Source organism: Anneissia japonica, unplaced genomic scaffold (genome assembly GCF_011630105.1).
Source record: "Anneissia japonica isolate Jap-2015-1 unplaced genomic scaffold, ASM1163010v1 scaffold287834_len5846547_cov211, whole genome shotgun sequence".
NCBI classification, from domain to species: Eukaryota; Metazoa; Echinodermata; class Crinoidea; order Comatulida; family Comatulidae; genus Anneissia; species Anneissia japonica.
Window position 1 is genome coordinate 2,086,674 of NW_022704992.1, and position 23,718 is coordinate 2,110,391.

The 23,718-nt window shown below is 31.6% G+C and overlaps 1 protein-coding gene across 11 annotated transcripts in view; it reads left to right on the forward strand.

Annotated features, from left to right (window-relative positions):
• Positions 1-23,718, forward strand: part of LOC117105097 (sn1-specific diacylglycerol lipase alpha-like) — a 57,248-nt gene that overhangs the window by 7,286 nt on the left and 26,244 nt on the right. For 5 of the 11 annotated variants that reach the window (XM_033246130.1, XM_033246131.1, XM_033246134.1 and 2 more), the window contains exons 2-4: positions 903-1,117; positions 12,446-12,544; positions 19,125-19,287. In XM_033246130.1, the coding sequence (XP_033102021.1) occupies positions 903-1,117; positions 12,446-12,544; positions 19,125-19,287 (477 nt within the window). Of the gene's footprint in view, positions 1-902; positions 1,118-10,907; positions 10,933-12,445; positions 12,545-16,923; positions 17,320-18,112; positions 18,462-19,124; positions 19,288-23,718 lie in introns of those variants that run through there. The other 6 variants (XM_033246137.1, XM_033246135.1, XM_033246138.1 and 3 more) reach the window with 6 other exon arrangements.

Below are 23,718 nucleotides of genomic sequence, written 5' to 3' on the forward strand. Positions count from 1 at the left end.
GCTTGATAACTGGACATGAATGTATGTGAGTGATGTGTAATAGATCATGTGTTGAAATGCATCAGGTCTGACTAGGAATGTATTATGTAATATTCATGTATAAATGATACACTATAAATATAGTGCTGTACGACTTTGGTGAAATACATTATGGATAGATGTACAGTACAGTACACATTGCAACAGATGTTTTGTGACCTTTAGTAATTTGGCCCTTGCAAATTTCATCATCAACTGTATCCAAAAATTATTAATGTCGATGTGTAACTTAAAAAGGAAAGTAAACACTTACTTTACTTCCCATTCAAAGACTTTAAAATTCATGTTAAAGAATTCAGTATTTATATACTAATAGTACAATTTGTATTTGAAGTAAGTTAAGAGTGCAAGTCTGTAATAATTATAACATAATTTCATAATTGATATACCGTCTAGACAACGGTCTAATAGCAATTATTCACTCTACTTTTTCCCCATTTTATGCATGGATCTGTCTACTGTATGCTTCATCAGAGATGAGAGTAATCAATTATAAATTTAGACTAATATAAAAAAATTAAAATAATTCTTTCTTGGAATTATCTTTAATCTGATAATTCTATTATAATCAGTATACACTGTATGTGGTTATTAAAAGATTGTTACTAACCTGTAATTTTAAGTTTTTCATAGGAATAACAGTACTTGATCTCACAATTTCATTTCATATTCTAACCTTAGAGAGGAAAGAATGATACATGCAGAGAACGAGAGAAAAAAGAGGAAGGAAGAGAGAGATGCATGAGAAAGAGAAGGATGGGAAGAATCATAAACTTTATATTGTGTATTTTGATATTGATATCTCTCAAATCATTTTGATTTGAATGTCACACATCCCATTAAATATTAAAAATTTTTTTCAGGTTTATAGTATTATGTGTGTTAACTGTGAAGGCAGATGTCTCATCATGTTCATCCTCCACATCTTTTGGACTCAAGGATTTCACTATCATCTTCCTGGTGCTTCTGTCTCTTTGTCTAGCCATGGAGTTTATCGAGTGTGTGGTGGCACTTCAAGGAACCATTATGAACACCAAACCACGTAGTTCTATGCAATACCTTCTTTATATAAGATTTGGTAAGTACAAGGTCGCAAAAACTTTGCTCATGCTACATTTTCTTTTTGTTGACTCCCAAGTAGCAAGAATAAATTCTCATTTGCTTTTTTTCCCCAAATTCATAGCATCATTTTTAATTAGCCCAATTGAACTCCTCCTCGCTTCTTAACTTTCAGAAGAGCAATTAACTGCGCTCCTTGATTTACCAAAATTACTAAAATTGTATTTTGAAAATTCAAAATCTATATTTTGAAAGGTAGACCTTAAGGTAAAGGTAGGGGAATATCCTATAACTTGCGGTGTAATTTTTTTGATTCAGGGCATTGTTTTTAAGGAGCGCGAGCGCGCTCCTCCCCGCTTCTTAACATGCTTTCAGGAGAGCAATTAACCGCTTTCCTTGATCTACCAGGTAACTAAAACAAATGACGAAAATTGTATTTTGAAACGTTGTCCATAATCAAAATCTATATTAACAGGTAAAGGTAGGAGAATAACCTAGAACTCGTAGCATCTTTGCGTTGAATGAGGAATAAAAGCTTATATGAAACAGTCCATTTAATATTAATACTGTACAGTAACTTCTATTTTGTGAATCCAGGGGCCTTGTATTCAGCCTTTCTATAGTACTGTTCCCAACAGATGGTTCTTATCTTTTATAATATTCCAAATAAATCAATAATATTTGTATATCTAGCCTTGCTCTATGTATTCGTTAAATGCAATTATAAATGCATATTTTGTTGAATACACATGTCATAACTTTGATCGATGATATAAAAATTTAAAAATATGGTAAAGACAGTAGATGGATGGTCTTGAGTTTAAATCATAGTTCAGAAAACAATCGCATCTAAACATCAATTTAATATTTTGTGGGGTTAACACAAAATTAAATTTTATTTTATATGTGCCCTTATATCTAAGGATGGATCACTGTATAAGAAATGGCAGCTACTGTACGGTACAGTAGGTTTTGGGTTTGAACGACACTGATAAGGACAATGAATATTTTTATCAAAATATAATTTGGAATTGAACAGGACTAGTATCACTTTCTTACATGACAATCAACCAAATATCATAAATTGTTGTTATATTTCATACTTCTTTGTGGCATTATCATTGTTCATTTCTTGTTCGTTTGGTCTGTTTATGTAAGTTGTTTTCTTTATTATGCACTATTAAACAACCTTGTGTAATTTTACAGAATAAATAAATCATATTCATATGCCCTCTGGAGATACCATCATGAGAATAGAATCGTTTATTCATGCTGAATATAAAGCTCTATGGAATTATCTCTGCTTCCAGTTTCCTCATCCAATTTACTGTTGAAATGAAACGTTGTACTATAGGTCCCTTCTTGGAAAATTTAATGATGAGAAGCTACAAAAAAATGAAATATTGAATCGATAAACAATGATGCCTTGCAGGTTGTAATTGGAGTTGAGAAAAATACAGAAACTATGCCCCTTGCACTAAATCCTTGTAGATCCTTGTAAAAATAATCTTTTTTTAGTGAAATTTTGCTGGGAATGGGGATTTAAACCTGTACAACCAGAATTTGGATCTTGTCAGTGCAGTGCCATCCATATGAGGAGGTGATCAACATTTTACCAACTATTTTCAATATAGTGAGGGACACTTGCTTCATGGCAAGTAGGCATTGATACCATGTTGAGATACCTAGGTCAAATTTGGAACTCCCTTTCTTCTGTTTTCCCCATATCTTCTGACATCGACAGTTTTAAGACTGCTGTTAATGAACTCTTCTCTCATGGAACAGTTTTTTAATCATATTTAAAAAAGAAATCATTTATTTAATTAAATTTTTTTGTTATTTATTTTTTTAAATTTTATTATTTTTCTCTTTTTCCCCTTTTTGACATTGACACATTTTGTCATTTGATGGCAATATTTGGCCTGTTTTCAAATTGAAAGAAAAAAATAAATAAATGTGATCATTTTGTAGTAAGATTATTTAAAAAAGTATGTCTTTACTTGCACATGGCATGATGTAAATTTTCCCGACATGAATCTTATTAACACCAATTGACTTCCAGGTTGAAATTAATTGAAATGGGTGTTTAGCTTTTATGCATATGGTGTCAATTTGGGGATGTTTAGCAGGGTACAGAATGCTCTGATGAATTGTTCAAACTCATTGTAACCATAAAGGTATACTGTACCTCCATGCTGTAACTACCATTACTATACCTGCTAACTTTGAATGATGCGCGAGACAAAAAAAAAAAAAAATTGTATATAGCACCCTCTATGCAAAAATCATGAAATAGAGCACCCTCTATGTTATTTAAAAAAAAAATTGTAATGGGTGAACTGCTACTGATTACCGTTGTTGGTTGGTATGGCTTCGTTAAAAGAAATTTATATGACCTGTATTCACATTATAATGACGAATTCACTTCATTTTTATGAATTTTAGGGTATAATCAGCCAATACATTTTATCTTTTTTTAAATTGTTATGATGCGTCAGACAATACAATGAAGGCATGAGATGTAAAAAATGGATGCTCATGCGCGAGACTCCCGCATTACGCGTGATAGTGGGCATGCTTACAGTAGGCCTACTTTTACTGTATAGAACTGTATCATACAGGAACTGGTAACACTACTGTACTTACTATATTCCTTTACTGGTAAACTAAATTATTGTGAAATAGGATAGCGGTTAAGGAGGAGGACTTTTGAACTAGGTAATTAGCTAAATTTAAGATCGGCCTATTGGTTGCTTTTGTTGATTTTAGTATTTTAGTTATTTTCTTGGTTTTATTGGGTTTAAATATTCAAGAATTATTATTATTTAATGGACTATTTATTGTAACTGAAATTATGTTGTCTTGTGATCTTTTTCACTTTTAAATTTTTGTTGGACATGCTTTCCTTTTGGTATTGTTGCCACTGATAAAATGTAAAGCACTGATAAAAGCAAAATACTAAGCACCTACTGTATATTATATGAAAATACTCTCATTGACTCCCTCGGGAGTACAGCAGTAGTCAATAATGTTTCAGCACGGCACTATAAGGTCTGCGGTTTTAGCAATAGTACTGTAATGGGATTCAGCAGTACTGTTGAAATTATAATAATTGTAGTGTAAGTCCTATGTATGCAGTAAATTCATATTCATTCATCAGTGTATAATACACTGGTATTAACGTTTACAACTTGTACAATAACCAGTACTACTGTTTGGGAAAGATTTAACCGAGTCACATTGTTTGGATTTGTCTTCAACAGTGTTGATTGACCATGAGTCACATTCTGACAAAGTAATTGAGAAATTGATTAATTAACAGTGTAATCAAGAACAGTTGTTGTTCCGTGACTTGATATAGAACATGTGTCCTGTATACCTATGAAGTACATTAATCGGTGATTGGAAACTATAGTGACCGTGTGAGGTTTGAATTTTTTAAAATTAAAAATAAATTATAATCTACTAAAACCTTCCAGAATAGCTTAAATTTCCCAAATTTGCCTAGTTTTTCGAGGGTTAATGGACTATTGTAGCTTTTGTACTGCCACCAGGGCTTTACCATCCCACCAGGGCTTTACCATCCCACCAGGGCTATGGACCTCATTGCCACCTTACAATGTTGGATTCCTATAGATTATCTGGATGTTTGTTTGTCAAAAAAATGATGATGCAGGAGGGATGAGCAGCACGTTTTTTTTTTCTGTTGGCCAAAGATTTTGAGAATAGTGAATCATGGAATTTGGATGAGACAAAATACAGAATTTTCATAATAGATGCAAGACTAATTGCAGTATAATGACAGTTGAATGAGGTACTACTCTATAGCTACCGTATGACTCATGGCCAATCTCATCCTTTTAATATAATTCTCAGAATATTATTTCCTGTATTGAAAGAGTATAGTTACTTTAATGCCGTCAGCCAAGCACTTACAATGTGCAACTAAAGACCCCTTTCATCTACTTAATGTCCTTTCTGAAGGCTTAAAATTGATGTTGATTTAAATACATTTACTGTAAAATTAAGAAATTTTGTCAGAGTTAAAATACAACATCTATGCTAATATTTGCTTGTAGTAATTCAAATACTGGAATTATTTAAAATTTTCTATCATATGGCAACACTTCCCATAGACTCTGGTATGCTCAGGTGATACACAACCTTCCCTCGCCTCCGCCACCAAATCCTGTAGAACGTGGACCATGTACATCTGGTGAATAGCTCAGCAACATACAGCCATATACCTTTACTACTAGTTGAGTCAATATGATTTATGTGAACCATTTATCATACAGTCAAAATAGGTGATGTAGTCACATCACATTAGAAAAATGTGCTGTTGTGTGAGAACTGAAATCAGTTTTAACTCCAGTGCTAGGAGTAATGACAGAAAACTTACTCCAATCCTACACTATCCCATTCCATCTATTCCTCCATCATTTCCTCCGTAAATGTTAGACATGGCAACCATTGGTACTAGTAAAACATTCACTGTAGCCATTGATGTGTAGAGCTATACTGGTTGTGTCAAACTTCATTAGGAATTGTGTTGTTAGATTATAAGCCTGACTTGCTGGCTCCATCATGTCTGTCTCATGTATTTATTATTAAATTTTTCTGCATATTCATCGCTCTTATCATCAATTATCCATATTTTATAACATGGTCATTAATATTAAGTCAGTAGCTTTCAAATCCCTTTATCAGATCTGACATAAAAGTGTTATCAATGTTTTTAGCAGTGTCTCTTGGGTCGTTGCCATCATCATAATCGCAGTCATCATCTCCATTTCACATCAAAATATCATAATTCCTATTGATAATCCTATTAATAATAATTAATCATCTCTATACTGTAGTTACCATTTGTACTATTGCTATGAATTGGTACTTTAATAAAACTCAATTCAATGCAAATTGCCACAGTTTGTGATTTCTTAATTGTTTCAAACTTTAGTACAGTTAGGTTCAACGCAAGTTTACTATGAAATACATAAACGATCTCTGCCCGCAACCCATAAAATTTAGGCAAGTTGGAAATTGCGCTTTATTTGGCCCACTGCATATATTTTAAAGTATATAGTTTTCATTAGTTCGCTTTTCCTTCTTTTTTTTTACTTGAAATTATTTTATTTTTAAATGTACATTGAAATTGGAATTGGAGGGGCACACCATATCCAGTGACAGTAGTTTTTGTACCGCTTTTGCCTCTGCTCAGCCCTCCTCTCTCTTTGTTTACTTGCAATTCTGTGTTGTTGTTTGTTGTATTTTATGTGCTGAAAGGAATAAAATTAGATAAAATAAAACAAATATTAATAAATACAAACATACTGTAGACAGAAAATCCACCGGCATTTACCTTTTGAGTTCTACAGGTATAGTGTAAAGCCAGACACTCATTTCGTCATTCGATAGTCGTACGACGAATCCACATTTACTTCCTACAAGCGATAGACGACACAACGCTGTCTGCTGATTTTCAGTGGCAATCTGAACGGATCCTCATTAAAAAGATGATCCGTTTGGTCCGCGTCTTCGCGTGCGTTCTTTCGTCGCGTCGTCGTCGCACGCAATGAGTAACCGGCTTAATAGTTATCTCTATACCTTACCCTCAGCAATATCATTGCAGACCGCGTTTGAGTCTAGGTAGCATAATTTTGTGTGCATCACTTATTTTTACTATAAAATTAAAAAAAATAATTATTATTTCATTGAGGGAAAGCAGTGTTTTTACATGAACAAACCTTGTAAGTCTAATTAATAAGTTTATTATTTTTATCTTAAAAGAACAAGTGGATAAATTAATCTATATATCATTAGATGCCTAATGCCTAAGGGAATAAATATTCTTAAACATGGATGTTTAATGTATACACTCTAGGTTATTCAATTTCTAGGTACCCATCTGAGAATTCAGGATCCACTTATAATTTTGAGATAAAAGCATAGTTTGAAATGTAAGCATAGCTTTTATCATTACATTGTTTTATCCTAGTAAATTTAATCTATAAATTTATATGCTGATACAAAGCAAAGCTTTGAGTACAATGACTAGAGCTGTCATCGTTAATTATATCAATTTAGAGGATGACATGGTGGGACATATTCAGGTTAAATTCCTTTCTACATTACTGAGAGGTTGGTGAGGTGAGGGGACACATTCCTAATTGTGAAAAATTATGTACTGCATGGATGGGGGCAGATTCCTAATTATTATTATGATTATCATTAGGTATTGTTTCACAATTTCAGTGGTAGAATAAACACTAGGAAAATGTGATGTCTCTGTTTCTTATTTTTAATCTCTTTTTTTGTTATTATTTCTGAATGACATTTTATTATATGTTGTATTTTATGTAATGCCAAATATAATAAAATGAAATACAAACAAAATTTTAATTTATAATTAATTTTCTATTCTATAATATTTCCAGAAGAATCTCCAAATGGTGTCTTCATTTTTATCACTGAAAAAAAATGTTTCTACCATATAATATTTTATATTTTACTGTATTTTTAATAATTGTAAACCTTACTATGTTCCTTTGTTATATTTAAACTTTTAACCTTTAACTGTAGTTAGAATTTAACATGTGTGCATTATTAAATATGCCCTTTAAAACATTAGCATTAAACTTGTGTGTACTGTTTATAATAATTGTATTTTCACTTTGCAAAATATAGCATTAATTAAAAGTGTTGACATTATGATGGTGTTAGATCCACATTATGGAATTTACACCTGTCAATGCGTAGTATTGATCAGGTGTATTATAAGTTTACCATACTGATCTTATTGACGTAATTTTTTTCATTTGAATTCTTTGTGAATCTGTAACTGGGGGGAAAATCTAATCATTAATGACTGACTAAGTACACTCAATAATCATTATGACTAATCATTAATAATCATTAATGGCTAATCATTAATGACTGATAAGTACACTCAATAATCATTATTTAATAGAGTTGTGGATGGCTTATAACCCTAAGTACATGGGTTCGATCTGATTATGGTCCTTTCTGTCTTAATATATAATAGATTTTAAAAAAATAGTTTATGTCGGATGTACTGTACTGAATAATAATATTCAATAATGCTTCATATTAGTATTCTTGAAGTCAAATAATGGTTGAGTTTTAAGTTGTACTGTATTTTTAAGTACATTTTTCATACTTGGAAGCCACTGAATTTTGCAGTAGGCCTACTGTACTTTAGACTAAATACTTCCTGAGCCACTGGGGCTCATAGGGCTGGAGCTTATCGTCAGTTTCTGTAGTGTGAAGTGGATGAGAGTTGTACTCCCCCTGGACGGGACACTAGTCCGTCGCAGGTTAGTCCCCAGCAGTTTGCTGGTACCCATTGATACAGCTGGGTGGACTGAAACAATGTATCTAAAGTACCTTGCTTAAGGACACAAGCGAATCTGCACAGCGGAGACTCGAAATCCCGACCTTACGATTGAAAGCCCAAACCTCAACCGCTGCGCCAAACTGCCGCTACCACTTAACTACGTACTCAACATCATTATTCTTTTTGTCTTCATCTTAGTTTTATTTGTTGCTGTAATGAAAAAATTTGAGTGAGTATTCCAGCTTGACCTCATAGCTCAGGTGGTAGTCCATCCGAACAGTAATTTGAAAGTCTTGGATTTAAATACCAATGTTGCCAATATATTCTTACAAATGTATTATCTAATACGGTATTTATCTCTAGGAGAGATGTGTACAGTATAACAGTCATTACAAGTTACATTGATCTTAAAGATTGTTGTGTGGTTTAAAAAAAAATGTTAATTTTATTTAAGTGCATGGAAACTGTTATGCTGTGCTTTAGAAATACAAATTACAGTATATATAGAGTAGAATTAATCTTTATTTGTGTCATGTACAGTATTTACTTCAAATTTCATAGTATAGTGTAATCACAATAAAAATATGAATTTTTTTAAAAATAAAGTTTATTCATCTAAATATTATAAGTAATAACATACAGTAGTAGAAAGTGAAAAAGGCTATTGAATAGACTGCTGTACAATATTTCAAATAATAGTAGCCACGTACAAATTTGGTGGGAAATGTAAATTAAGGGCATGAGTTTATATAAACATTGGGGTCAGGATATTGTCCTGTATTAGGGAGTTCTAAAGACAGGTAAATTAAGGGCATGAGTTTATATAAACCTTGGGGTCAGGATATTGTCCTGTATTAGGGAGTTCTAAAGACAGGTAAATCAGACAGGTGAGTGGATTGGAGCTTTCACAGCAAATGAGCATGACAGGTTGGAGTTCCCAGGTGAGTGAATGGAAGTAAGGTTCTTAAAGCAAAACAAATTGACAGTCTAGGGTTTTCTTTGTTCGGTTATGAAACGTACACTACTGTCACAGTACTGTATAGCAATTGAATTGGGCAACTTTAGCACACTCTTCGGAAGTAAAAGGAAGTCTATGTAGTTTTTTTTTTTACATTATACTGTAATATTTTAAATAGCCTTTTTTGTAAGTTTACTTTTCACTTAAGTACGTCATGTTTGTATGCAAGTGGATGGTTGCAGTAGAACCCTTTGTATATAGTTTTGAACATTCATCCTTCAAGAAAGGCGAGTTAGTATAAAGCTGCCGAGCCAAATTAACTGTCGAGAGCCTAATCCATGACATCCATCCTTGAGTAAAGCTTGATTGACTCAGGAAGTTTAACCAAGACACATGTTCCCATTGGGCTTTTGAGCTCGGTAAAAGTAACCTAGTCAGTTTTACTGGGTACAGTTCATTCAGTTAAACTAACCGCTGGTCTTTGGTATGTTTCCTGGGTTTTTTCAAACTGGACTAAATATTGGTGGGAGATGGGCAAGGTTCAAAGACGTGCCACTAGTGTGTGTGCTTGTGACTTTTGGTAAAACACTTCGCTCTAATTAAATTGTCCTGTGGATGGGACATCCGTTGATCCTGTGTGTATATTACAGTAGAATAGCACATTCACAAAAATAATTTGGTACACTATTTGAAAAGAGTAGGAGAGTGTCCCCCGAGGTTCTGACCATACAGTACTATGCACTCCACAGTGACCGCAGGCAGTTCCCTGGACCTTCTGCCAAATTTCCTGTTATTTTCAACACAGAGCCGTACATTTACAGTGCATGTGCATGTTTACATACATTTGTTAGATATTTATTATATTATGTATAATAAATATTCTGTATTTAGTCAGGTTCAGGTTGTATTATGGAACAAAACAATATATTTCTTTATAGTGCCTTTGCATCTTGTATAGTTTCTGTTATTTTATATGACCGCAAGTTAGGTCAAAGGCCAATAGGTTAAATATTGCCCCACATTTGTTGGTATGCCGTCACTATCATTGGCCATATCTTTCAAGTCATTTGACATTGTTCATCCAATTTACTGGTCAACTAGTTATGTGATTAATTTTCCAGAATCTTTCTCTAATTATCAAATTTCCCTCTGTTTTTCTTGCTCATTTTGTTTGTGACCTCAGAGGTACTGGCATAATCCGCTCTGTTACACCCCTCATTAAATCATTTCTTTAAATGAATGTGTTCGTCAGTTCGTAAGAACTGCTTAATATTTAGTCATTGTTGAAATACTGTAATTTTCACTGGTTGTCGGTTGTTTTGTGATCTGTATTAATGCATATTAAGCATCCTGCCTGAACTAACTGAATGTAATATAAAATGTTAAGGCATTCATCTTATTGGCCAAGTCGGAGTATGAAGTAGTTTTAATAAGTTTGTACTTGGTTGTTTGCAACAACACACTTCCTTGGAAAGTAAGACATTCTGTTTTAATCAGACACATTTTTGATTTGGAACAGGTAAGGTATTAGAGCTTTCCAATATTAGTACTCAACATGTGGAATTTTCTCTATAATGTTAATCATTATGCGGCAGGCATAATGTATTAATAGAGTGTAACAAGGGGAGAAACTGGAGCTATGTACACCTGGTCCTTTGTAACTAACCAACTGCAGTTAGTTTACTTTCAGTTTCTGTTTACATGTTTTTTTCTCCTTTTTATTCTGCTTGGGTACATTGGGTACAGTTTAGAGGTTGTGCAAGGCCTGGCATGGAAAGGACCAGAATGAAATATCACCCAAGCAGTCAGTTTATTTAGGTGGTTTTCTCCTACTGTAAGGTTATTAGCTTTTAATGCAGTAAATTGACATTTATAATAATCATCAAAACTAAATGAGTTTTTTTTCATGCTACAACTCTTACGATGTTTAAACATCATAAACCCGAAAAGGAGGAAACATCGTAAACTCGAGGAACTCGAGAGAGGGCAGCAGTAATGTCCGACTACTCTATGGATTTATATTATTATTGATTATTATTGTTTCCTACATGAAGCATGAAATTCTCTTTTTTGCAATTTTCAGCATTGCAACTTGTCCAGCCCTGTTATCAGCAATGTGATTACCTCTAGAAGTTGTACAGCCCAGTTTAGCAATTTTATCCCTTCATAATCTTAGTGTTGCTCATCCATTCAGATGGACTGGTACTTATTGTGTCCATAATGTTCAAGATTTTGAATGTTCAAAAAACATACTGCATCTACTGGTTGAAACTTTAATTCCAAAGTGCAAAACATGAATCCACTTGTTCTTTTGATGTGATTTCCAATATTGTACCATCAGTCAATAAAGGTTTTACTTCTGGGAGTTATTTCCTGATAGTTGCATGTGGAATTAATGTGAAGAAAATAACTTTGGTGGTTTCCCCCTGTTCTTAAATATTAAAAAATCTGAATATTGTTAACCGTTCCCCATTTTCTGTATAGAACATATAAAAAATAGTTTTTCCTCCAGTGCCTTGTTTTCAGGCCGAATTATGTGAGTATTTCGTAAACTATATGTAACCTGGCAATTGTTAAGTGACAAAGTGTGTCAGTGTGTGTTTTTCATGTCAATTTGGCTTTAATAGTGATACATTTCTTAGTTGGTAGTCATGACTAGTTTGTTCATAATTTGTGCATTGCCACTCTGTGTTCCTGCAAAATATGCTGGTATATTGATAGAGACCAGTAGAGTCTAGAGGTGCTAAGCCCTTACAGAGCCTAAGGGATTAAGCCCCGGCTCTTTTGCCATACTGTATTATACCAACAAATTTGTTTTAAAAAATGTATCCTTTTTTGATCTGATGAGTCCTGGTCAAAGAAAGCTCAGCCTGCCTGCCCGATGGAGCTTAGTCCTCCTTTGCCCTCTTTCCTGCTGGTGCCTCCACCGCATATGACACAGTACTAACCTTCACACTTCTACTAAAATAATCCAATAATAATTCCACATCACATGTTTTTGTAACATTTTTTTCTCTGTTTTTGTCTTTCAGTGTTATTCATTACTCAGATAGGATTCATCATACTTGGTAGTATATGTTATCATAAATCCAATGACTGTGAACGGAAAATAATTGGAAATGCTGTATTAGGTGAGTGTACAGTTTAAAATAATTCATTATAAAATGTTAAGTCATTACTCGGATGAAACTTTGAATCGTAATTCAAAAATTGTTTTTAAATTTAAAACTTCAGTAAAAAACAGTACAAAAACGTTGAATAGAAGCCCGAGCTTTTTTTAAGACCTTGGATGGACTTCCTTTCGAGATGAGCTTCTTTTCGAGATTACTTTTGCACACAAAAAGAGGGTGCTTCTTTTAAAAATGAATGCTGTAAATATTTGGAATTACTGCTATATGACATTTTTTGAACTATGAAATTTGAAATTGTTTTTAATATTTTTAAAATTTTAACCTTGCTAGTACAATAAATTAATAGTAATACCCACATGCTATCATAATTGTCATCATAATCAAACATAACGTCCGTCGGAATGTAAGTACTATCTGGAAAAGAAGCCTATACTATCTTGGTTAGAAGCCCATGGGCTTCTTTTCAAGATGGACTTCTTTTCGAGATTGCTGTACTTTTGCAAATAAAGAGGAGGCTTCTATTCGAGATGGGATCTTCTCAATATTAAGTCCATTGGGCTTCTATTCAAGGTTTTATGGTATATTATTTTTTGTTACACAGTAGAAATGAATCATAGCAAATTTCTAAAATGTTATGAAATTATAACATAACATTTATTTTTATTTGAATAACTAAAATATTTTTAATTCATTAAAGTGAAAATTTAGAGTTTTTTTTGCACAATATAAGTAGCTGTATTTATATTAATATTTGTGTCTAGAACTGTTCACTAGCATAAGATTACAAAAAGTTGGGAAAAATACATTGATTGTGATTTTACTGAAGTATATAGAGTAAGTTGTAGACACGTTAATGTTAAAGTAGCGGCATTACTGTTGTAAAACAGCCATTATATATGCTCCAGGACAACTGGCGAGGAATATTTAACTGCCTGTAAATAACTCAAGTTGTATTACTCACTCTGAAAATGTGATCATAATATTTTATTATGTAAATTTTGTGATTTTCGTTTGGTTGGGGATAACGATAAAAGCTAAAAGCGACTGTTCATATAGAAAAAAAAAAAGAGATTTTTACACTAGGATGATTAGATAACGATTTATCGTGTATACGATAACAAAATATTTTTACAAATCAATTCAAATGACATCATAATCATGGAAAAACGATAAAATCGTTTTGGTTTTCAATTATACAATATATATAGGCTTCTTTTCCAGATAGTACTTACATTCCGACGGACGTTATGTTTGATTATGATGACAATTATGATAGCATGTGGGTATCACTATTAATTTATTGTACTAGCATGGTTAAAATTTTAAAAATATTAAAAACAATTTTAAATTTCATAGTATACAAGATATAAAACTTCTTATTTCTTGTATTTTCTATATGAATAATTGCTTCTTGCTTTTTGTTGTTACCGTTGCAAGCATAAACAGGCCTTTAGAACTAAAAGCAGTATGATATCCAGGGAGTCTTACCCACTTCAGTCTGATCATATTTGAGGCTGAGGTGTTGAAGTTTTAAAAATTTGTGAAAAATTACTTTTTTCCCATAAAAATATTAGAATTCATTCCTCACCCCTTCCATAATCTGCACCAATTACCAGTACACTGTATGTGGACAGGCTAGAGTGGCTGTAAAGCAAGATTTGACCTATGTATATTCAAGCAATATGTTTACTCTAAAGCGTTCTGTATTATTTTGATTGATTTCTATTCATGTTGAAGTGTCAATGCCCAGGAAGTATTTGTGTGTTTTTGTGTTTTTTTTTTCCTGGCTGTATTCAATTACATTGACACAGAAATAATTTATTGTCACTGTCAGATCAATAAAATGACTCATTCCTCATAATGCAGATATATAAAATATAACAAACAATATTAAATTGTTGAAATCATTTCTGATGATTTTTCAATTGAAAGCCAATAATTTAATTTTACAACATGAAAAATTAAATATAGAATAATGTCCGTAATCTTTCTCAATGTGATAGAGTTATAGGAGCATAGACAAATCAAATAAACAACATTCTTCCACTGGTAAATTCTGTGGTTATCCAAAATGAGTCACTTTGTTAAAAAAAATATTTTATTAAATAGAAAGTCTAATGCTAATTGATTTTAGCTGTATACACAAATTGAATAAGCTACAGAAGTTGCGGCATATTTTTATAGGAAATATTTCTTGTTTAATTTTAATTTTACATTTGGAGTTCATTGATATAACTTCAGCAGCATACAATATCTAGAGATATTTCATGGTAGGAGAAGATTAATGGAAACATGAAGTGGAAAGTGATGGGCCTGGGAGCTTGTATCCATGTGCGTCCAAACTAGATGAACAACTTGCCATCTTTCTACTTGACTGCATTTATAAGAATGAGCAAGGTTCTGTTTGACTTGTGAGATGAGAAGAATTTGTTATACTGCCCTCTATAGTATTGCTATGCTTTGTTAGCTGAGAAAATAGGTGATTGATACTGGCAATGTTTATTATAGTTTATAGATATTTTATAGTAGTAGTGAATAAGTGGTATATAAACCCTAGTAATTTTAATTATCTTTTTACAATCAATATTTTTGTGATCAATCACCCTGACTTCATAATTATAATCATTTCAATAAATATTTAGTACCATCACTATCAACATTGTCACTACTGCTATCTTTGTAATCATTGTCGTCGTCATCGCCACCACCTGCCGTTGATGCCATCCTAGTTGTCATCAAGTACAATTATTAGGCTATATATTTATCATCATCATCAGGTTTTCATTACCACCATCATCATTTTAATTACCATCATAATCATCACTATCAACATGTCAACATCTATTTTCATCATTTAAAATAATTTATAAAAATATTACAATTATAGCATTTTAGAACATTAAAGTCACATTTAGTAAAATTGTTGATATTGGTAGTAGCTTATACACAAATCATCAAAGTCCTTCCTTAATCACAAAAAAAAGTATGCTGTTTAATTTCATAGATCCATGACACTTCCAGTAATCTCTGTAACATTAAAAATGTTATTGTTTAAAATTTTTATTATATAAATTAATATAATGTTATAATTATATAATGTATCTGCAGTTCCCTCTATCCACCCAGGAGTACAAGTGGGTTACTGGTAGGTTCCAACAAAACTGCGCTGATTACTAGCTATAATATTATGGAATAATAATATAATTTAATTTAATAATTTAATTTGGTATTCAGTATGTGTTCAATATGTGATCCAGTGAACAGGGTAGTAATGTGAAGTGCTTAGAGGTTTTGTGCATGAAGCGCTATATAAGAACGACATATTATTATTATAATTTTTATTATGATAATTTTAATTAGTAATACAGTAATGAAAATACTTCCATAAATTAAGTTTATTATATAATAAATGAAATCAAGTTCAAGCATGAACTATTGTAGCCATGCAGTAAAAAGTCTAATAACAATCTTTCCATTTACCTCTTGGCATTAATCTATAGTTATGCATGACTGTGATTTAGAAGTAATCATGCATGGATTGTGAAATTAGCGTCGTCTGCTATCACTGCGTATGTGACCTGTAAACATCTCAGTATCGTCTGCTATAAGATTTCATAAGTGGCATCATGCATTTTTATCTGAGTTCTAAATTGAAAGGAGTTTGCTAGAAAGAGAGACGAGAACTTGCTAATTGTATCAAAGATTTTATTTAAGTAATCAGTAAGTAGACATTCTATCTTTTAACAAATAGCTGAAAACTGTTATTTTAAAAACTGTGATTACAAAATCTCCTTAATGCAATTCAAAGCATCAAGGTTACTGGTGAAGAATAACAAATTGTATTACTTACTAAACAAAAAATATTTCCTATAAAAAAAATGCTGCAACTTCTGTAGCTTATTTAATTTGTGTATACAGCTACTTCCAAATTTATCCTATGTGTAAATTTTTAGTATTAGGCATCTGTTAAGTAAAAACCTGTATTGTCAAATATATGTAATATTCGCCCTATTTGTGAATGTACATGTGTACTGTAATAGTGTAGAATATGTAGTTATTTTCATTGACCTTTGACATGCATGTGCAAGTAAAACTATAAGATGGCAAGACATTTTTTTCAATTGTAAAAATTAATGAACTACTTTCAATTTAAGTAATTAGATTATATCGTTCAAGTTCATCAAAACATCCTATATTTGTAATATATAATTAGTGTAATAGTGTAGAATATTTGGTTATTTTCCTTGACCTTTGACTTATATATGTGCAAGTAAAACTATAAAATGTCAAGAATTTTTGTTTTTTAATTGTAAAAATTAATGAATTAATTTCATTTAAAAAAAATTAGATTCTATTGTTCAGGTTTAACAAAACTTAGTATATATACAATTATTGATTATAGTAATTCATATCAATTAAGTAATCATTTATTAATTTATAATATTAATTATTAATGAATTTTTAATTAATTTGTTTCATGAGTGATGTTGACATCATATGTGTGAATGATGATATCATCATCATTAACGCCAATGCCATGACTAATCCCACCCAACAATCAACTATTATGAGTCATAGAAGCAGGAGGAGTCTTGAGGGAGTCACCATCACGTAATAAAAGCAAAATGTTATTAATGTCAGTACTGTACTCCTTTGAATAATTTGTAGTACATAATATCTAACAAACTGTGTGCTGCTCTGCTATTTAATAAAAATGTAGAGCTAATTGTACTTTGCTAAGGATATATTTGTTTGATTTATGAAAAGTGTTATTGGTAAGTTAACTTTTTTTTTTAAACAATGTTCTTATTATATTGTTCTTATATTTTTATTGTACGGTAACTAACTTGAAATCAGAGACCCTAAGATATCTTCTATTTTGCAGTAATGAACTGTAGGTATAGCTTTTTACAAGTTATTAATCAAAACATAAATCAATTGTTAGGTACAGTATATTACAAAAAGAAAACATGTCAGTGTTACTGTAGTTGGATTAATGAGCCTACTGTACTCATAAAATAGGGTGTTGCGAAGGATGATGTGATGAGTATTGAGTGCACTTTTATTGTACTGCATCGCATTTTGATACACAAATAAAGTAGATAAGTTACTTTAATTAAAATTCTATTTATTTTTTTTTCTTTTCATATTTAAATATGTATTGTCTTCTAAAAAAAGCAAAAAAATTCATAATTTTGAAATTAACTTGCTCATTTTAAAGCGACAAAAACTATCAACTTTAACGTAAATTTGTGTTGTTACAAATTTTTATCCATAATTTTACTTATAAAAATAATAAAGATGATGGAAATATTTTTATGATTTTTATCATTATCTGATATAAAAATCAGTTTAAAATCTTTATTATTATACCTTAAAATTTTATGATTTTAGAATGAACAAATTTATAATGCAGGTAAATAAATTCCATCATTTAGGAAGAGATTCCAGCAAAAAACAATAAAACATCAAGCTCAGTAATTTGAACTCAAGAATTTATTCACCGGAACATCTCATTTTTCTCCCAAATATATCTTTTTGAAATCTGATTCATATGTTTTTGTTCAGGTGGATATAAAATCCCATTGATAAAGTCTGCAAGTTGCACTTGGCTGGAGAGAGACAGGCTTTTTAATTCCAATTCCAGTAGAGCGTATAAATCAGTGTGCTATCACTAGCCTATTATCATTACGAGGATTGTCTGAAAGCTCTGTGATTCCTTGACCGGTGTTCATCGAGTCAGCATTGGTGAATAGACACACCATCGGTAAACCTGCTTTATTCATGGATTTGTAAATAGAGACAACAATTTCTGTTGAACTTTGAACATTTTGTTGCCTAATTGTGAGACAATTTGTACTAATTTATTATTGAAGGAAAAAGTAGGTTTGGATTTACTGTAAGTCATTCTCTTTAAGTAAGTTGTTTTAATATATTTTTTTACAATTGTACTACATTAGTCTGAATAGGATATTGTGCAAAATTATTACATTTAACAAATAATCATGGTACTTAACAGTATGTGTTCTGTTTTCATTTGATAAATACCTATTTCATGCTGCTAGAATGTATTGTACATTACATTATAAGAATAGATTTATATTATTTTGCTTTATATTTTATAATTTAATTTTGAATTCATATTATCATTCGGATGAAATTGATTGTTGTGATATTTGCATATTAACAAAATATTTTGCTATTCATGATTGAAGATCAAAGATTATTTTTTAATAATTAGTGGCTTTTGGAGCAAATAATAGTTGAAATGAATTGATTACAACAAACATTTTCATTTCAATTTATTTTTTATGTTAAATATTAATGTATCATCCATTCTAACAGTTTTTAAATGTTTTTCTTAGTTAACTACTTGATTATCACAATCATAATGTTTTATGTTTAACCATTGTCATATTTTCAAAGAATTAAATGCATTTGAAATGTATGGTATTCAGGGCTGTTTATTTTGCAGAGTGCCGTTTCAATGGTTATAATATGCTGGTAGCAACATTTGTCTGTTTGTGTCGTCAGTGTTATCATATTAAGATAAGTTGTTATTTTCTTTTCTTTATTCTAGGTATCGTCATTTTTAATGGAATTGTAGTGCTCCTTGTTTTGGTAACAATATGGTGTGTGTACGATAGAGCTGGCCGTAGTTTTGTCCAACTTCAGAAACGTGAAAAACAGACCATGCGTCACAGAACATCAAGTCGAGTTCAGAAACAGGAATTGAGATTAAGGTAAATTTATCATCATTAATTCCTCTGGCTGGCAGTTGTGGATCCTTAATTGGAATCTACAGCTCCTTTGTCATTTTGACTCGGTTTCATTACATTCTGAAAAAAAATAGCTGCTATACATCTTCTTCCTTTTTCCTGTCTTTGGAGAAAAAGGAAAAATGAACATTATTTCTCTTTTCTGTCATTTTGATTGAGCAGTTTTATTAGATTCTGCAAAAGTTGCTATAGTATGTTTTCTTATTTTTCACCAGTTTTTGGAAATCTGGATTTGTACTCCTATATTAAAAATTAGCAATACTTGGTTGTAAACTGTCACAAATTGAGTAGAGGTAGGATGTAATTACTAGGTGCGCCATATGATCAAAATCAGATTTGACTATTTATTTAAAAAGCAGTTTTATTTGTATCATTCAATACCACACAAAGGAAGAATGTACAGTAACCTTAACCTAGGATATCCAAAGGTCTAAGGTAATTATCACACTAGTTCTTTTCAACAAAAGACTGTAGGCCTCTATTTGTAAATTTAGTGTTCTTCAGTAGAATTATAAAAACAAGAACTTGTTTTTGTGGAAAAGATCCTGCGGCACACTTACTGTAATCCATTCACCTTCAATTTTTCTATGTCAGTTTATGACCTTTTTGTAAATAATCATCTTCTGATATGGAGCTTTATGTTGATTATCTCCCATCCTATTGTTAGTATTTTATATTGTTTAGATTTGGGTGAAGAATATAGTATAAATAAAGCTGAGATTAACTAAATATTTTAAAATTCTTTTTGTACTTATATTGACCTGCAAAGCTTTGTAAAAAAGTACACTTAAAAAGAAACTGTTGTAAATAATATGAAAGTGTTACTAGATTTTGTGTTTAATTAACAACATGAACCTAGGAAAGATTCCACTCATCACCAGTGACTTTCTCATTTTGTGTTCTAGTCATACCAACCGAGTGTTGCGGTAATCTTGAGTTAATATGCATAACGCCTTTCTTTTGAATGGATCAAGCATGCTGAGAGAGCCAAACTAAATATTTTTTAACTCTTTTTGTAGTTGCATTGACTTACAAAGCTGTGTCAAAAAGCACACTTTATAACGAAACTGTTGTAAATGGTATGAAAATGTTACTGTTAATAGTACAACATCAGAAGAGTCAGACATAAAAAACGATTTTCTGCTTAATTTGTGATAAAGAACATGAACCTATTAGGACTGATGTACTCATTAGTGACTGTCTCATGTTGTGTTCTAGTTAGACAATGAAATGAAAAAAAGAGAATAAATAGCATACAGTTTTGGTACCGCTCAAACTTGGAATAAATGTTGAATTAATTGGTTATGATTTTATTTACCATTCCCAAGCGGTGACTTTACAAGGTGTATTTCATTGAATTTTCAATAACATCCACACTACAATATTTACTTATTCAGTCATTTGTAATCAAAGCAATTATTATGATAGTTATAAATTTGACAAATTAAAATTAGTTCGTCTGGAAATATGTATTGATTTATTCGCTATAACGTTGCGTAAGTTATATGACTCGAAAGGGCGTTGCTGCTCTTTGTTGGTGGTGGCAATCGTGACAACGGTGGGGGTGGCCTTGTGATGCGGTCAGGCAGAACATATTGCCCTTGACATTTATAGTCTTGTGGCACTAGAATAAGATGTTGAATCAATGTTGTCAGTGGTTTATTTATTAAACAATCTTTATGAGAGTGACCCATCCAGTTCATTGATAGATCTTTCGCCTCTCACATCGAGTAAAAGAAATTACGGTGCCTACTTGCTAATTAAAGATTTTATGAATATTGTTAAAATTGCTATACAGGTCCTAGACCTAAATTTATAAGAATTTAAATCTCATGTATTTGGAAATTTCTGGCATGCATTAAGCAGTTTGAATTAATTAGTATTACTTATAATTGTAGAGAATGGCCTTCATGAATAATGTATAATTTGTAATAATTCGAATACATGTAGGCCTATAATTATTTTAAAACTCAACTGAATTTTCAATCTTCATTGAATTGCTGTAGCCGCACACATCTGACTTTTATAAAGAAATTGACAAAAGTAATGTAAAGAAAAGATTTTAATTTTAAAGTATAGAATCGTAATATCATCTGCAAGCAATTTGCATTATAAATTTGGTTGATACATTAACATAATCTTCTGTTTGTGGTTTATTTGTTAAACGCATCAAATATCCTATATTTTGTGCAGTCAGCAATGGCGCCAAAGGTAATGAAGCTTGATATTTCTGTCCAGTTGCAAGTCTTTTCACTATATAAAAAAAAAAATGACTGGATTTAACTTTTCAAGAAGCAGACAGAACTCAGCAAATGCCTGTATGTGTAATTCAATCATAAATTTGGTCTGATTGTTTTTGGTAGTTGCATTTTGTATTGCCAGATATTTCCTAAAGTATTCAACAACTTGAAATTTGACTACCTGTCAAGACATCCTAATCCAAACCTGCCCTACATTTTTCTTTAGTGGCGTATCTAAGAGTATTATTTTATTTATTTATTTATTATTCTTTTTGACTGGAATAAAAAAGTACTGGCCTCCCAGTCCAGTTATTTTTAACATGGTTAAGAATAGAACCTTAATTAAAATTTACATAAATCAAAATACAATAATTTTAAATAATAAAAACAAAAAACAAAAAGCATATATAAACATGTAAAACATAAACATCGCATATGGGGTAGGTGATGAAGTGGGGAGGGTGCAAACGTTAGGGTGGACTCAAGGATTGAGGGAGATCTAGCTGACAAAAAAGGTGAAATGAGGTCATTTTAAAGTACTTTGGTGTCTGGGTGCATGGGTTGGGGAGAGCGACCCACGTTCCTAGTAGATATGCCACTGTTACCTGGTTTAAAATGTGTACTGTCTACGTTGATCTAATTTGCATTGCGTCAAACTGTAGTGGATAGTAAAGTGTAATTTTTTTTTTTTTTAATTCATTTACATAGAAATTTGTTAATTTTTAGTTTGTAATGAAGTTTCTAGTAATTCATAGAAAATTACTACCTGTACTACATCATAGAATTCTCCATCTGCAGTCTCCTTTTCATCTTAGTTTGACGTCAGACCATGTCTTGGGACGTGTATTACAAATTAGATTAGAATTGCATCATTTATTATGCATAACTGTATGGGTGCATACATACTAATTTTTTACGTTCACCTTTCTCAAAACTCTTGCTGAAACAGAATACATTTAAAATATACGCCCAAAATTTTCCGTGTACTGTAATTTTTGTGAACAGAAATAATTGTTTTGATAATGATTTACTTTTGATGAAGTACAAGATGTGCCATATTATAATAATAAATAAAACAAGTAGAGGACTATAGTATATTAAAGACTTGTTTTATTAACATGACACTAATGCTCTTGTTCAGGTGAAGCAGTGGTGATTATGACAGTTCGGCATCTGTTTTTCTCATCAGAGTATAATTTATAACCAATATGAAATTGCTATTAATATTAATAATAGGAATACAACAATATTAATAGTTTCATGTGCAATAAAGTATAGAACATAGGCTTAGTCTTTTAGACGACCAACAATTATTTAGGACGGGCAGTTTTACTGTGACGGCTTGGCCTAATCAATTCGGCCTAACCTAATTTGGCCTGGTCTACCTTTAGCGAATTCTTTATATTCTTCAAGTCTATCGAATGTTACATTAAACTAAAGTAAATCATATTTGCCGTTTGATAAAAACAACCAATGATTGAATGTACTTGTTTTCATACCAATATTGGGTGGGGATTCCTCTAAATGTAAGGCTTAACCATTGCCTACCCGGTGAAAAGTTCACAAACGACACACGTTGTGACGTGTTAAAAAACATTTATACAGCACTGGAAAATGGACGGTTCTGAGTTGCTCACAACACATGCGCGTGTGGCTCTGCAATTACAGTACTGTAAAATACTTGAGATTCGGTTCCCCAATATAATACAGTATGTTGGTGTTCTTAACTCTATGGTTATAATTAATAGGCCATGGGGTGAAAATCCTAACGTTCAGTCCCGTTCCGAAATTTTCCTAATACTTTCACTCATTATGATAATTATTATAATAATATTTAAAAGCACCAAAAAAAAGTTCGACCGTCAGAACTTCTGCAAATACGAGAAAATGACGTTTAAACTTACGAAGTACTACATCATAGAATTCTCCATCTGCAGTCTCCTTTTCATCTTAGTTTGACGTCAGACCATGTCTTGGGACGTGTATTACAAATTAGATTAGAATTGCATCATTTATTATGCATAACTGTATGGGTGCATACATACTAATTTTTTACGTTCACCTTTCTCAAAACTCTTGCTGAAACAGAATACATTTAAAATATACGCCCAAAATTTTCCGTGTACTGTAATTTTTGTGAACAGAAATAATTGTT